This window comes from Camellia sinensis, chromosome 13 (assembly GCF_055761805.1).
Source record: "Camellia sinensis isolate YWXY chromosome 13, ASM5576180v1, whole genome shotgun sequence".
Classification (NCBI taxonomy): domain Eukaryota; kingdom Viridiplantae; phylum Streptophyta; class Magnoliopsida; order Ericales; family Theaceae; genus Camellia; species Camellia sinensis.
The window spans coordinates 34922747-34939884 of NC_138973.1; the positions used below are offsets into that span (position 1 = coordinate 34922747).

Genomic DNA, 17138 nt, shown 5'->3' on the forward strand with positions numbered 1-17138 from the left:
TGATGAAATGACCATTTTGACCCTTTACTATTTAATTATGTATTATATTTAGTAAAATTCAATAAAATTTAAATGTCTCAATTTAAAAATAAAATAATTTTGTTTAACTTTTTATGGATTTTTTATTTATTTAATTTTTTTAAATAATTTTTTATAGATATTTAATTGATATTTTATCTTAAAATTTTGTTTATAATTTATTTAAATTTTATTAGATGTTTTATTTAATTTCATTATTTAATTATTATTATTTTTAAAAATAAATTTATTTAAAATTTTAATTAAAAATAAAACATACATTTTTATTGATATTTTATTTATTTTATTTTAAAAAAATAAATTTATTTAATTGTGTAAAAAATAAAATAAGATAAAATTTTATTTAATTTAGCTAAAAAATTAAAATATTAAAGATATATTTAATATATTTAATATTGCTATTACTTAGTAAACAATTAACAAAGGGTAAAATAATCCTTTGTTCATTTATCCTATCCAGTCCGTCCAACCAAACGCTTGATTCACTAAAAATAATTTTTTCTAGACATCTAATCCCATGAAAAAACAAACACACGATACATATCCAATCCAACCAAATTGTTCAGGAGATTCACAGTCCCAAGACTCAAATCCGATGGATTCTAATCCCCTTATCCAGCCCGTCCAATCAAACACACCCAAAATGTAAAATAAGTGAAACAAATTCTGTAATAAATTTCTCTCATTTAAAACGGCTAAAGCAATGGGAAGCAGACCATTGTGCTGCTTGGATGACCAGAGTACATAAATTTACACATCATTGAACCATATTCATGAAAAGGTAAATTTGAAAATTATGCAGACAGTTCAACAATGACAGGGTTTGATGCTTATCACTGTCACATTATGGCAATGAATTGAATACAATAAATATTAATGTGTTCATGGTAGAAGAATTTCGTCAGTTGGAAATCGTTGGATGGCAAACTTGGGAGGTAGGGTCATGAGTGGTTCATTCCCACCACGCTTTCGAAAGGCCATTCCCAGGGCATATCCTAAGGCTCGTGCAACAGGAACAGCTACAGCATTTCCAACTTGACGGTACCTGCAAAAACCATAAATAACTGTTGTAGAACTCAACCAAACCAAACCAAGACTTGTGTCCCAATCAAGTGGTGTTGATTTTTTTTTTTTTTTTTTTTTGGCCATTTTGCTCTATCAATGACTATATATGAGAAAGGGATGCAAAACCAAAAGGCCAAATACCAAATATGTTGTCATGTTTTGTTTTGCACTTTTTATGTGGGAGAAAGCTTAGCCTATGAACTTTTGGATGTTCTTTGCTTTCACCCTGTAGTTATTGCAGCTGAAAGCATAAACGCCGAGAAGTTGGCACAACTTTGTTACCGAACAACCTATTGAACCATCTTTCATTTTATCATTTTACATTCGCAGAGCATGTGTCGACTCGCATATAATTATTACAAAATTTTTGCTCAAAAGAAAATCCCAAAAGATTTGTTGAAGGATTGAAAAAGAGTCCAACATCAACCCTATTTCTCTTGGAAGATAAATATTCATACCTTTGTTTAACTGACCCACAGAACCTATAAAAATCAGGGAAGCCTTGCAACCTTGCACATTCTCGGATAGTGAGGACTCTGTCCTCATCTGGATGTAATATTGCCTTAAAAAAAATATTTATAGATAAGTGTTCTTGCTTTGTATAATTCCTTCAATTTAATTAAAAAGAAAAGCACTAGCAAGAAAGTACCTGACAGCGAACATAAGGAAAAGTAATTACAGTTGCCACTGTTTCATCCCACCATAATCTTGCAAATGGTCTGTCAATATACCCAAAACTTTGATCAGTTAGAGCACAAACATAAATATCAGAAAGGATTTTAAAAAGAAGCAACACACCTTCTAGATTTCCCTTCTTCAACATTGAGGACGTATTCTGGTACCTATAAGTAAACAAAAGACAATTTTGATTAGTATCATTAACCCCAGCCTGTTCTAATCAACTGCTTGTTTTAGCAAGAGGCAGAACAACAATGCTCCCATTTCATGAAGGCCAATATTCAGCTGTGGCACATTTCTTTTTAATACATTTCAGCGATTTTCCAAACCCATTATACACTTTCGATCAATTTTCTGTTGGAAATTTGGATTTTATAGGCTTATTTTGAGCCAACTTTGAGCCCAAAATAGAGAGGGTCCCACACGTCTTTTGGGATGAGTCCGAAGAAACGACGTGTTCCTTGCCGCGTGGCAAGTCACACGGTAAAAACGGTTCGTCAAAATCATTTATGAGTGAATAGGAACTTGACGTCGTTTTCAGGTTCGTGGAATTGGACTTTTGAAGAACTAAATGTGAGTTTCCTTGTATAAGTTGTCCCACATTAAAACTTTAAGAGAACTTTTTTGAGTATATAAGTTCTTGGTGTACTAACTTGGGTTGGGCCCCAAGGAGCACCCCAAGTTTGTAGAACGGAGAAGTTATGAACAAAATGAACCTTAGCCTAAACCACCACACGCGCGCCACCTCCGGCGGGCCTAGCGCAGGTGTGGGTTGTGGGTCGAGTCGGTTCTAATATTAATTTTTTTGAGGAAATTTATTTATTTTTTTCAAAAATTCTTAACGAAATTAATTCAAACTTGAATTTAATTTTCTGTCCATTGTTTCCTCTTCCAATTCAATTTTCCAAACTGGTTAAACAGTCCAAACAGTTTTCAGATTTGTTGGAGCCCGAACAGATTTAAAACTGCCAGACAAATTCAAATCTGCCAACAATTTTTCCAACAGGTATAAACTGCCCAGCAGTTATCTGTTTAAACTGTTCTGCACCTGTTGGATTCAAATTCCACCTGTTCAGTTTGAATAATTAAACCTGTTCACTCCAATAAATTCCTAGACATTCCAGCATATTTTTTCAAATCCGAAAATCATCATTTTGCTATCCGGTTTTGTTCCTTTGCATAAATTATCTTCATATTATTTTTAGGAAAATTAAAGAGAGTATAGAACACAAAGTTTTGTTCGCCGTACAAGTTGTTTGGAGTGCCACTACAATTTGTGAAGATCATTGTATTCTGGGTGATAGACGCCACTTATCCGTAAGCACCGTAGCGGGGGCGAATCTGTCTTAAGGACAGAGTGTCAAACACTCGACTTAATCTTTTTATTATTCATTCGGTTCGGTAAAATAAATTCAGTATGTTATTTATTTTATTTGTTTGATTTAGTTTCAATTTATTTATTGTACACAGAAGATTGTCCCAACATTTTCCACATTGCAAATTTTATAGAGTCGAGTAGAGAAAAAGGATTCATGCAGGTGACCCCATTTGATGAAACTTAAGGCTTGACTTGGTTTGGTTTAATTTACAGTGCAGCTATAGACAACTATATTGCATAGTTCAGTGCACACTATTGTGAGACTGTGATTTTGATGGGTACATGTGTCAGGTGGCTTTGCTTAGCTTGAGTGTGTATCTTTAAGTTGGCAACCATTTCATGCATGGTGTTATGAGATTGTTTGATGCCCAACTGCTACATTGCAATAAGTACACCACATCACATGTTGGTGTAGTGTGTGAAGCCATTTATAGCAGGGTATTGTGGTTGCTGTTTGTTATTATTCATTTGCTGTGTTTGTTTTGTTCTCCCACTCTACCTTAAGGGCGTACCCAGTGCATGAAACTCGTGCTTAAGCAGGGTCTGGGGAAGGGTTGATGTACGCAACCTTACCCCTGCAAGCAGAAAGGCTGTCTACGCAACTCGAACCCATGACCACCAAGTCACCAACGGGTAGCTTTACCGCTACACCAGGTCTGCCCTTCTCTCCCACTCTACCTTGTGACTGGTTTTTTATTTTAGGCTAGGTTGGGTCCTGTTTGTTCTCTCGTTCAAAGTTTGTGTCCCTACAAGCTGTAAGTAACTAAGGTACATGTCTGGAGCTATATTGTAATATTTTCTTTTTGTTAATGAAACACTTGCTTACCAGAGAGACTTCACATTTAGTTTTGCATGGAATAGAAAGTAAAATGACAATGATAGCATCCTCTTTCTAAAGAAAAACAACAAATTGCTCACCATTAGCTTTCCAGACGGTAACATCGTTTGCTCCTTTGTTGGATCCCGACGAACCACATTATCACTTCCAACAACCAAGCCAGGGAAGTCTCTAAAATTCGCACCCTGAAAAATTAATAAATAAAGAATCAAAAGAGGCCTAAAAGCTCAAACATTGATGTAAAAAAATTAATCAAACCTTTTTGTGTGGAATCTGACAAACTCGTAAATAATCATTCTCAGACAATTGATAAGGCTGATGGTCATATAATATAGGCTTTTTTGCACCTATAACTCCCTTTTTAGCAAATTCCATCATCTCTAGACAAATCAGGGAAAAGAAAAAGAAATATATTGGTCAATAACGAGCCCCACAATCTCTCTATATCTTCCAATGCATATTACGTATGTGGAAATAAAAAAGGGTTGTTTATAATCTATGCACAATACAGCAGCTCAGTCATCTCATTTTGAAGGAACGTGTAAATTATTGCAGAATATAGATTCCCCACAAACAAAAGCAGCGTTAATATAAACTAAGAACCTATATACAAGTGATTTAACAAACACTCACCTATTGAAGTCCTAACATAGAGAAAGCTGTGGTGTGGCTTTAATTAAGTGAAACCCTATGCATTCTCTACCAAATGAAAGACATTATATACCAAATGAATATCATAATTAGAGTTGAATCTGGTAAAGTAGCAGAGTATGTGGTTGTCATCGCTCCTTGAAATTTTAAAAATAATCCATTCATTTACTGAGTTCACAGAATGCACCTTCCTACAGTCAGTAGTGGCTGTTACAATAGCAATGTTACATGGATTCGAGCAGGACGTTGGATGCGTCGTATGTGTCTAGGGTGTTGGATCCATCTAAAGCTCATGTCTAAGGATAGCAAGACATGGCTATATTTTTCAATTGCACCTCATTCATACAAAGCAGAAACACTACAACTAAATCCATTAGATCAGCTACGTAACATGCACAAAAATGGGAAGATCAGATGAAAGATAATGGCCTGAGTTCTGAAATTTTCCAACTTTAAGACAATATCAATGTTAACTGCATCATCCAGGTTGCATATGACCATTAAATCAGTCCACATTAATGTATCACAAAAACAACTACCAAAGTCAAAAGCAATTGTCCACAACAGGAAGCTGTACAGCAGAATATTCAAACTTCAGTTTAAGAACCACAATATCAAGATTAGATTTGCATTCTGCCTTTAAAAGATAATTTTATTACCATCTTTGGTTAACCTTATATATTTTTGAAATTCTGTTTCCGGAGGCATTTCGTATGTAATCTGCTCACGAGTTTCATGGTTTGTAACCTGAAGTATAAATTTAGATGAGAAAATAGCGAAATTGTATAAAACAGCAAACCAACTAAAATTAAATATGATGAGAATACAGCTGGAAGATCAGAGATGGCATCATGGAGAAGGACAGCTTCTTCAAGTTCGCGAGGTTCGCCTGCATCATATGCTACAATATTTCTCTGCAACATGAAGATCGTTGCGCGTTCAAAGATAAAAAAATAAAAACAGGACCAGAAAATCCAATTTGCCCATCTACGTTAAAGTATTACCTCAAACTCAGATGGTGACCCATATCTAACTACAACGTCATGTGTAGGAAGTGGAAATTGGGGTAGTTTCTGCAAGACAAAAGACACCCATGAAGTGCTTGCTTGTACACCAAGTGGAAACAAAATCACTAAATTCAATATTATGTACCATTCAAACGAGTCTATTAGTTAGCTTCAACATAGCCTTTAGATGAACAGCATTACAAAATGCTATTGTTCATTACTGTAATATATAGCATTTTCAAAGTGCTTTATTTTTCATACCAATTGATTATCACGGGAAAGGGAGTGAGGTGTTGAGTTCATTTATGTAGTCTGAGAAACAATGAGAGGACAATCACCTCAGTAGGAAGAGCACCCCACAAGAAAACACGCAACCGAAATTGTGGAAGACCATAACAGCCGGCCGCTATAGTTCCAAGCCTTGCTTGGTAGTTCATATGTACCAGACGACTTAATGCATATCTTGCAAGAGAACCTTTATCAAACCTTAAAATGTCGGCAACATTTTCCATCAAGACATACTTAGGCCTTAAGAACTTCACAATGTCCATAAAGAAAACTATTTGACGATTTCTTTCATCATCCAACGGAGCATCAACATTTCTAAAGCGATTATATCCACTAATTCCTTGGCATGGAGGGCCCCCACAGAGCACATCAACATCACCCTGGATTATATTAATCCATTTGGGGAAAATTAGACACTAAAGCCAACAAATTTAAAATAAAGTGAATACTCTAACTCTAATCAGCTTCAAGTAAATAAAACTAGAAAAAGAAACTTACCGGAAGTGGCAAGATTTTATGTTTAATTCCACTTTGAACAAAATCTTGTATTCGTTCTTGGCAATTACTGAGACAAATATTTTTGTAAGTAACAACACACCAAGTCACCGACCAAGAACAATAATAACAGTGATGATGACAAGAAAAAAGAACAACAATCACATTAACAAGTTAAAATAGTTTCTTTTTTGTGTTGTCATTGCTGTTATTCTCATGCCATTACTGTTATCGTCATTAGTCCTTGTTCTTGTTCTTATTATTATCCAAAGATAACAAGTGTTAACCTCAATCCTTCAATTGGTTCCCAGGTATCGTCACCCGAACTATATCCCTTCCAGCGAACCTAATAAAATAACTATAAGTGAAAATCATCTTCAACAAACAAAAGGTTCAAACAAGGATGAGGAACATAAAGTGAAGTTTACTATAGGGAGATTTGGCGAGACACCTTAGTTATAATATTTGATTGTAAACAAGACATATGCTAATCTTTTGCCACATGAAGGACAAACAAATGCAAGGATGATAGCAAAGATCATCAGTTCACCAGTACCCAATAATATATATATAACATCATGTATAGCAGTAAAATAACTTGTCTTGACAACTACTTAAATAACTTTATTTACTGAATTTATACTCGGCATGCAGATATTGAAACAAAGACATCTTGAACTTGTAAAGGTAAAAAGAATCCCATTGAGCTCTTTGAAGAGAGTGAGAAAGAGAGAGAGAGAGAGAGAGAGAGAGAGAAACAGAGACATTTACATACATACTTATGTCATACTTGTGGAGGTACCTTAAATTTTAGCCCCCGCTTGCCTGTATTGCAGGGATCTCCATAACAAATATCAACTAGGCGCAAAACTTCATATTCTCCAGAAGCAATCTTAACATCAGACGGAGAATTTACATTGCTTTTGACTTCTCTCTTGGCTTCTGCTCTATATTTAAATGGTCTGTCTAAATTATTGAACACATACCACTGGCAAAGCTTTTCCCATCCCTTCAAAAGTTCTAGAAAATCCTCAGCAGTTTCATTCCTAACCTATAGAAAGAATCATAGAAGTATTGGATATTGCCTCTGAAGAGTAGTGGACATCACCAACTTGGTTGTGATCTAACACAATATAAGAAATACTCACTTGTGTTTCTGGATGATTCAGTTCCAAGCTATCACATGCAGATCTATCAGCATCAACAGCCCAACGCTAAAATAAATGTCAAACCGTAAGACACTAATGCTGTGGAATATACAAAACAGCTAACAATAAATCAACAATTGACAATGAAACTTAATTTTACCGTCACAAGATTAACACTCGAAAGTTTGGCACCTAGGCACAATCCAGTTGACATTCCACCACAACCAGAGTAAAGATCTAACAATGCCAACTCAGCTTTGTAAGGTTCACAACTGGGCTTATCCCCCAAAGGAGTCGCAGTGATCAAGGAACGGAAAGCCTCAATGTCATCGGATGAAGGTAAGTCATAACTCTGCACAGATTCATCTGAGGGAATGTTGCTCTTTTGGTGAAATAGTTTCAAGGATTTTAATTGGAAATCAATTTAATCTTGTTTGTGGAAGTGCTAGCATTTTTCATAAACCCATAGCCAAGGAAATATCGCAAATATAATATATAGAAAGAAAAAAGGAAAGAATGCAAACATACAGAGAAAAAAAAACAAAAAGGAATTAAACTTATTATTTTTAGGGACTGCTAATAGATCCCAAGGACATAAGAATAGTACAAAATACGATCACTAGGAAATGCTAGCACTGTTTATGTCACAGACTAATACCATAAACACTATTAAAACTCTTACTGGTCATTAAGGTGCGAAATGTTGAATATTCTACGCAGTACTCCATATCATAATAAAAGTCAGATGGTGGAACAGAGTATGGTTGCAAACCTAGCTGCAAATCACGAAATCATGAACACAACCATATGGCATGGGACATTAACAAAAGGGTGCATGGATAAGGAAAATGCCTGCAAGACTTTTGAGAAAAATAAATAGATGAGGCATAAATCAAGGCATTTATTCAAGAACTACAAACTTACACTGCATACCGTTGGAGCTATTTGAACGACACTGACTTTTGAAATAATGCAATCTAATAAATTATCATTCAGTAAAGTAGAATAGAATAAACGTTTCTTGTCATGGAAAGCAGCTTCTTCTTTCATAACCTGAAGAAAAAAGAAAAAATAAACAAATAAATAATAATAAATTATTTTGGCAAAGTTATAACTTATATGGCATGAAGGAAAATTTAACAAAATCCACGTGCTCACCGTATCTTCAGCTTTATAAAACCACTGAACCCTGAAACAATTGTCGCCATCTGTTGTTTTAAAAAATTCCAAGATCCGGCCAACATGTTTTTGTCTTCCATCACCCTGAAGGAATTCTTTAACATGTAAATCTCATCTTGCCTTCAAGCATAGACTGATTAATTTTAAAAGTGACACTGCTCGTACAGAAAGTCCAATATAATGCAACAGCCTCATCATGAATAGCCTCAATGAAGCATTAATTCAAATAATACACTACCCCTTTTTAATTGTTGCATAACAACTAGCATACCTCACTGGTTGCTTAAAACAAATGAAAAATGGGATTATTTCACTTAGGTCAATAAATAGTTGATTTATTTTAATTAATTCTATCAAATTTAAAATTTTCTTTTAAAGTCTATGGAAAACACTTCTTACTAATTAGTCAAAAATAAAAATGGGTCAGTTTTTGGCCATATACATCCCTTCACCTTTACTACTGCCCTAATCCCTCCCTTGTTACCGGCAGCACCTCTCCCTCTCTTACTGTAGCAAATCCATCCAACAACCCAGTTGCCATTTCTTTCCCTCTTTACTCTCCCATTCTCATTCTCTCTATACATATATATATCCATATATATATGGTTTCTGTATAACGCTTTGATTTTTCTTTTATTTTGAATATATATAATTTCTGGATATCCATATCTATTCACCCATCTAACATTTCATTGACTTGAGGTTGATTAACAGTTTTAAAAGGGAAAGACGCTGCCAAAGGTAGCAAAACCATGTATTTAGGGGAGGGATAAGGGTTATGGTGTGGGTGAGAGTGAGGAAACACTACAATGGAGAAGGGAGAGATGAAGATGGGTAAAAATAACTTTTTATCTATGTTTTGACTTATCAATAAATAAGTTCTCATACATAGACTTTAAGAGAATTTTATTCATTTAATGGAGTTAGCAATAATAACTTCATCATTAATAGACTTAATTGTAATAATCCCATGAAAAATTAATATTTTAGTTGCTAGAGTATTCCAACTTATTTATGTCGTTACATGTTTTTCTTGTTTTGGCGGCGCGTCAATTGGAGAAATTACAACGGGATTTTCTTTGGAGTGGGATTGGGGGGTGGGGGGGTTAAGGGTTTTAAGTATCACTTACCAGATTGGAAGACGGTGTGTAGGCCCAAGGAGGAGGGCGGATTGGGGTTTCGGAATTTAGTGTTGTTTAATAGAGCTTTGTTGGAGAAGTGGTTGTGGAGGTTTGTGCGGGGAAGTGGATTATTTGTGACGGAGGTTGGTGGTGGCTAAATACAGTATTGGGGTGGGGGGGTTGGTGTTCTGGGGAGGTGAGGAGTTCTCATGGGACGGGTTTGTGGAAAGGTATGGCTTGGGAGGGGGGTGTTTTGGAGGTGTGTTAGTTTTAGTGTGGGTTGTGGTGCTTGGGTGAGGTTTTGGACAGATTGGTGGTGTGGCGAGTGGAGTTTGGATTCTCAGTTTCCATTGGTGTTCTAGATTGCGAAGTGTCAAAATGCAGAGGTTCCTTCCTATTGTCTGTTGTGGATGATAGGATGGTGTGGGATGCAAAGCTTCGCAAGCCAGTGTTTGATTAGGAGGTTGATCAACTGATGAATCTTTTGGCTAAGTTATATGGTTTGAGGTTTGTTAGGGTGGGTGCGGATGGGTTGAGGTGGAGGTGTAAGGGGGCCAAAGGGGTGTTCTTTGTGTCTTCATTATATTGGGCCTACGTGGGGCCGGGGATGTTTCTTTCTCTTGGCAAGGGGTTTAGGTTTCTGGGGTGCCATCTAAAGTGGCGCTTTTTGTTTGGTCAGTTGTGCATGGTCGTATTTTGACTTTGGATAATTTGATTCGTCATTGCCATGTTTTGGTTAATTGGTGTTGTTTATGTCGCCATGATGCAGAGTATGTGTCGCATCTTCTTCTTCATTGTCCCGTGACGTTTCAATTATGGAGATTTTTTTTGGTGTGTTCAATTTGGTATGAGTTCAACAAGGGGCGGTGAAGGAGGTGTTGGCTAGTTGGAGAGGAGGTAGGGTAGTGAAAAGGCGGCAGAGGGCTTGGTTGTTGACTCCTTTATGCCTAATGGGGCTGGTGTGGTTTGAGTGGAGTCAACGGGGGTTTAAGGGTTAGTGGCTTTGGTCGCTTGTCAGAAAAACAAGTTATTAGTAGTTTTGCATAGATAGGTGTCGGGGACTGTGAATCCGAATTTATTTACTGTTTTGGATTTCATTGAGTCTTTATTTTATTCATTGATTGTAATTCTTGGGTTCTTTGCACTATCTTTATGCTTTCTTAATAGTATTTGTTTTTTATTTATCAAAAAAAAAAAGTGATTTTTTTTTTTGATAACTTGGTATCCGGTCCACTAGACCAACTAATCTGGGAGACCAATTCCACGGTTTATGGATGGTTACAAGTTATGTGTTTAAGACACATTGAATCTGATGACTTATTTCACCACACGCTCCACAGTGGCGTACAAATTATTTAACTTTTTCAGTAACAAATGCAAGAGGAGGCAAGAAAAATTCTTTTTCTTTTTCCCTTTCTTTTTCTTTTTTTTTTTTTTTTTTTGGGGGGGGGGGGGGGGGGGTTAACTTTGTGAAGCACCCTTATCTTTGTAGTACAGTGATGAGAAACCCCTGACTAACCATACGTAAGAAAAATAACTGAAATCTAATCATCATCAAAAAAATGATTTATACATAGCCATTTAAAAAAGCCAAGAATAAAAAAACAGCTCAAGAATGCAACCAATCATCAGCCTCAACCCAAAACTCATTTATGACAACCTCCTAAATATTGCATTCCGCTGTTAAGTGCTCCAGAGAAAGCGAAAGGAATTGATCATGGGAATCATTGTCTAGAGCACAAAAGCAAGAAAAGAATTTGAAGTAAAAAATAAAAAACACATTAGCCACACCAAACCAAGATCAAACCTAGGACCATAGTTGAGCAAACCAGTGGCAAATGAGAAAATGGTCCCACCAGCCCTCTCGTAACTCTGCTCATGGACATATAAAAAGCATCCTTCTAATTTACCTGATCAATAGAAATTTCTAACATAACTGTCAAGTGAAAGAAAGCAACTTTTGAAGAAATATGGGTGCACCATATGTTGGGTATCTTAGTGTAAAATTTAGATTTTATTATCATGTGTCCAGCAATTCTCATTTTGCCCCATACAAAGCAGGGAGAGTCAGGGGCAACCCAAACGATAAAAACTTCCAATTATTCACATCTCTCCAAATCAAAGGACCAATATAAGAACCCCATCCCCTGAGGCATATGCTGAAACCCTTCAGCTTCTCTATCTTCCTAATTGCCATTATATATCAATATGAACTACAGTATTTTTTAGCATCTTTACGATCCATATCAAAACATGTGCTCATATCTGAGTCACTCCTGCTGGAGCTCTCAAACATAAGAACATGATCTAGTTATATGTCCTCAACAGTGCCATATCACAGTAACAGAACAGTTTACATACCCCATGCAGCCCCATCCCCAGGACTCAGGAACATAATAAATTAGGAAACAGTAAAGTACATAATTCATGAATAAAATAGCTGATAATTTCAGTCCTGTTCATCTCAATGACTTTGAGGTTGACACTAATCAAGGAAAGCCATCATAATTTTAGAATGCAAGCAAAATTTACAATTCCAGAAATGACTACATTAACTGCTACATTCTAAATACATAATCTCAGCCCGCTCACTGGATAATCAAGGAAATGGCTACACAATTTTCTACTTTATATAACTTGTGAAAGTATATGCATCCAAAATTCAGTGATGATAATAGGTATTGTTTCACAATGATCTAATAATGTTGTGGCAATACTTTAATTTTATGCAGATCCAGACATATGAAAGCTTACATAAAAAAGAAACAAGACCTACAGAACTCTTGAAATAATAATGAAAAACATTTCATAATTGATCAGGCTACTTAAATTGTTTAAAGATAATGGGACAAGCAAAAAAACCACATGATCTCAAACTTTATTAACTCTATTGAGAAATCAAAACCAAAAAAATATGTTACAAGACAACGCAATAGCAAAACAAGTGATCTGGGAAAGGTTGAGCTGTGTTTGAGAGATACTCCAAAATAAGGCATTCACCTTTATGTGTGCACAATCTCCAAGATTAAAAATGCAGCTGTCGACTTTAGCTTGAGTATAATGACATTCTACATTCAAAATTATTTCATCCTCCTCACCAGCGCTGCAACAATGAGCAGGCACAATATTAAAGAGCAAAGACAGAAAAGGGAAAAAAATTGTGGAAAACATTTAAATGAGGAAAGAAGCCACAACAAAAGCTACCTAGGAGATAAGTTCATAGATTGTCACTCACTTTAATTTCCAGTTTTGGCGCTTAGATCTTTGACTCTGCGAAGTCCAACAAATTCATTCTCAACATATGGCAGCCAATTAGAGCAGCAAAAGATCCTCATGCAAACCAAAAAGATAATAAACCACGCTTGAAAATTGGTGACCATGAAAGCACACAATGAGGGGGTGTAAGGACGTTTTTCTTGCTTCTTTTCCTGTTTCTTTTTCTTCTCTTTCTTCTTCTTCTTCTTCTTCTTTTTTTTTTTTTTTTTTTTTTTTTTTGTGCCTCCCTTTTGTTGGACAAGACAAGCATGATGGTTCAACTAGGCCTATATCAGAGATATAATCTTTCCCAATGTTGTGTAAAGCAAACTAAGGTGATCACCTATGCGAGAGGTGAGGCGGACCTATGGTGCATCAAAGGGGCTTAAGCAAGGTGAAGTAGAGAAGCATGGTGCAAGCAAGAAATGTGCTAGCCTCAAGTCTTAGAGCAAGACACTTGACGCGAGGGCTTTTTTTTCCATCTTTACTTTTTTTGATCTGCAAATTTAGATCCTTCATTTATTGAGTTTTGTAGTTGTATGATTACGCCTTCTACACCATACAATAGCTCTCTCCTCTCTCCAATTTTTTGGTTTTTTTTCTTCCAAAATTGTCTATTGGGAATCTAAACAAATAACCAACTAATCTCTGTGAGCAGATCACCAGAGAGAGTAATTATCATTTTATTTTATTTTTATGTTAGATTTTTGTGCTTTTGTTGAATTTTGGTATTTGGGATATAGTATTCATTGGATATTTTATGTTTTTTATGAATATTTACTATTTGGATATTGGATTAATAGATGCTTTATATTTTTTATGAATATAGTATTTCCCTCCAAACTTTTTGATTGGATGCAACAACTTTGATTTTATAGAAAAACCAAATTTTCACTCTCCTTCCAATCAATTTGATTCAGATAAGGATTCTTTTTTATTGAAGAGACTGTTACATTCTTAGCAACTTTTGTTTTTCAAAAGTTTTCACTAATTGGCAATTTCCTAGTAAAACCTCCTAAATAGTGATGCTTATAACTTATCATTTTGCAAATCTATGTCAATGTGTTTGGTACAATTTCCGCTTATATATTATGATAGATTTTGAGGTAACAATAACATAAATAAGGTTTAGAGAGAGAGAGAGAGGGGAGAGAGCTTATTTAAAATTTACAAAAATAAAAATAAAAATTTGGAGGAATGATGTTTTTAGCTTGTTTGTAATTATCAATTTTTGACTTACAAAAGATAGAGCATCTCCAACCTACTAGGTATATCATGCTTGTTAGTCAAAATGCCTAGTATAACTCATTTTTTTCAACTCCAATGCACTAGGCATATATGATTAGGCATTTTAGCTCAACTCACATTCACTAGCTACATGTAGTTCAAGGCTAGGCAAAATGTATTTAATCATTAGGATCATTTCCCTCCATCTTTGTTGCTGATGTGGCATTTTATAAAATTAATAGTATTTAGATGAATAGCTAAAATAAAAAGCATAGTTAAAGTAGAAACATGAAAAAGTTGATAGACAAAATAAAATATATCCTTTATAGTAATGTTTAGATAGATAAAATGCCTATAACCATTGGAGATGCTCTAAGCCAAACTTAACCATTCTACACGCCGTCGCGGGATAAGCTCCCCTCCCTACTTTATCTCCCCGTATCCGTTCATGCTACTCTTAAAAGCACTAATTCAAACTCACATCAATAATTGAACTGTATACTTAATAGGTTTCGCAGTAAAGATTATCAATGCAAAAAATAAAATTTATCAAACAACTATAAATACATAAACAAATTATATTTTGTTTTATAAAAAAATATGATATAAGTTTACAGTCTCCTTTGAGAACAAATTATTTAAATAATTTTTTACTTTTTAACAAAATAGATATAACTATGTGTCAATTTATTGTTATCATTTATTTTATAAAATAAAATATTATAAATTATCGATCAAATAAAATTTTTTACATAGATAACCTTTCAATCGTGATGTGACTCTAAATTGGGGCCAAGATGGGTATGGAGAGACGCGATGCGAGGGAGGTGATCCCATCAGCAAACACAATCAAAGAATAAGATTTGGATACGTACCTTCAAATCATATCGCCAACCCCACCTTTCTCGAGCTTCGATTTCCGGAACTGGCTCTCCGATGAAGAAAGACGTGACTTTCTGTTTCCTCTCCTTCTTCTCCGAAGAAGCGACTGCATTAACCTTCGATTCAACCGAACCCAATCTGGTAGTGTCACCATTTTCACCCTCAACGATTCGAAATGGGATTTTCCGAGACCTCAAACACTTCTCAACAATCACATCACTCAAAGTAGACTTCGTTTCAGTCTCTTCAGCCTCAGATCGAGACTTCTCGCCCGAAACATCAATCGATTCGATCAAACCAGGCTTTGATTCAACATCCACTTCAGTCTCAGCTACTTCAAACGGCTCTGTTTGATCCGAATTGGTCCCCGACGGTGACGGTGGCTCAGGCATTGCTGAAAACACACACTTCACATCACCATTGCTAGTTTCATACCCATCAGACTTTTCAAGCAATGTCTTAGCCTTCTTCAATGGCGGTTTCAGCTCCAATGCAGCATCAGATTCCTTGGATTTCTCGGTGGCTTCGTCTGTCGCCATTGTTGTTGGTTGAAGAGAATCTAGGGTTGATGGGTGAGAGAGAGAGAGAAAGAGAAGTGGTTAGTTTATTGGCATTTATGAGTGTTTGAATTTGAAGATGGAATCCTGTGCGTCGACGGTGACGACAAAGAGTGGGTGACTTGTCTAGTAAAGAAAGCAATGGATGAGTGAGAGAGAGAAAGAGAGAGAGAGAGTGAGAGCAGTCAATTGGAAATGAAATGCGAGTGTGAATGTGAAGTATGAGGATCTACGAGGGATTCTCGTAATCTACAAAATTTATAACGCTCCGTTTGGATTTTTAAATTTTTTTTTTTTTTTTTTTTTTTGACTATTTTAGTTTAGGTTAAAAAATTTAATTTAGGAATAATTTTTTGATTTTTTTGATTTTTTTGTGAAAGAAGAGTATAATGATTATGAGTTGAATGTGATATTTTGGCCAAGTTTGGGAAGACTAAATAAGTACACTTTTTATCTTTTTGGACTAAAAAATTGAGGTTGAAAATATGAATGTTTGGGTTAACTTTTTGACTTTTTATTGAAAAATGTGTAATAAAAAATTATAAAAATTGATTTGTAGGGAAAATTTTGAATTGGGAGTTGTGCAGCCGTAATTGTTGACTTTTGGTGAATAGTGTTAACTTTTTAACTTTTTGGCTTTTTGGCTTTTTGGGAACATCCCAAACTTGGCCTTTGTTTGTTATGGCTAAAATAGCCTATTTTATTTTTTGTGGCTATTTTAGCCCTAAAATCACTTGCCAAACACTACTTAAGGAAATTTAATAAAATAACAAATATGAAATTTTAAGGATTAAATTGAAACAAATTACCTATTTTAGAGTTTCAAATGTTTAGCTTTTAAAATTTGACATTTATCAGATATATTATTAAAAATAATTTTTAAGAATGATAAATTAGATACTTCAAGGTTTTTTTAATTAAAATGTTACTAAAAATTTAAAAATTACCTATTTTAGAGGTTATTATTTTTTGGGTAAAATTATCCTTCGTGGTTTTAGAAATTACATTATGCCCCCTCAAGTTTTTAATTTCATAATAAATAGGTCTTTTTATTTATAAATCATCAAGTTAATTAATAAGATTTAATAATGTTTAAATTTTATTTTAATTAATAATTTAGATAATTTTATTATTATATAGGGGAACAGTTAGAAATTTTATTTTTTTAATTAATTCTGTTAAACAAATAATTCTAACAATGAGGTATTTGTAATTTTTCAAACCACATAAGACAATTTGTATTTTAAGCAAACCTCAAAAGTTGTGTTTGTAATTTACCCTTATTTTTTTGTTTGCATGTATTTCGGTAAAAAAATTAAAAAGCTAATAA

The 17138-nt window shown here is 34.8% G+C and overlaps 1 protein-coding gene across 5 annotated transcripts; it reads right to left on the minus strand.

Moving 5' to 3' along the window:
- Window positions 1–703: 703 nt before the first annotated feature.
- LOC114304518 (DNA (cytosine-5)-methyltransferase CMT2) lies at window positions 704–16041 on the minus strand. Of its 5 annotated transcripts, none has more exons than XM_028249682.2 (21): window positions 15245–16041; window positions 13123–13157; window positions 12888–12990; window positions 8746–8850; window positions 8521–8640; window positions 8270–8363; window positions 7748–7953; window positions 7588–7653; window positions 7242–7490; window positions 6727–6785; window positions 6443–6509; window positions 5995–6324; window positions 5654–5722; window positions 5477–5563; window positions 5309–5396; window positions 4257–4378; window positions 4079–4183; window positions 1903–1946; window positions 1754–1823; window positions 1563–1666; window positions 704–1084 (listed from the first exon to the last, which is right to left on the minus strand). In XM_028249682.2, the coding sequence occupies exons 1-21, from the start codon at window positions 15788–15790 to the stop codon at window positions 922–924; spliced, it is 2832 nt and encodes a 943-aa protein (XP_028105483.2). In that variant the 5' UTR covers window positions 15791–16041; the 3' UTR covers window positions 704–921. The 5 variants fall into 5 exon arrangements, with proteins under 5 accessions (XP_028105483.2, XP_028105482.2, XP_028105485.2 ...); XM_028249681.2 differs by having other exon boundaries at window positions 8512–8640; XM_028249684.2 differs by having other exon boundaries at window positions 8512–8640; window positions 13092–13157; window positions 15245–16031.
- Between the last annotated feature and the right edge of the window lie 1097 nt (window positions 16042–17138).

Excerpts from the sequence above, each read along its gene's own strand:
- LOC114304518 (XM_028249681.2), bottom strand. The coding sequence starts at position 15,790 with ATGGCGACAGACGAAGCCACCGAGAAATCCAAGGAATCTGATGCTGCA. Across the intron at positions 1,947-4,078 it reads TACCGTCTGGAAAGCTAATG|GTACCAGAATACGTCCTCAA; the intron begins GTGAGCAATTTG and ends GTTTACTTATAG. Across the intron at positions 1,667-1,753 it reads TTCCTTATGTTCGCTGTCAG|GCAATATTACATCCAGATGA; the intron begins GTACTTTCTTGC and ends ATTTTTTTTAAG.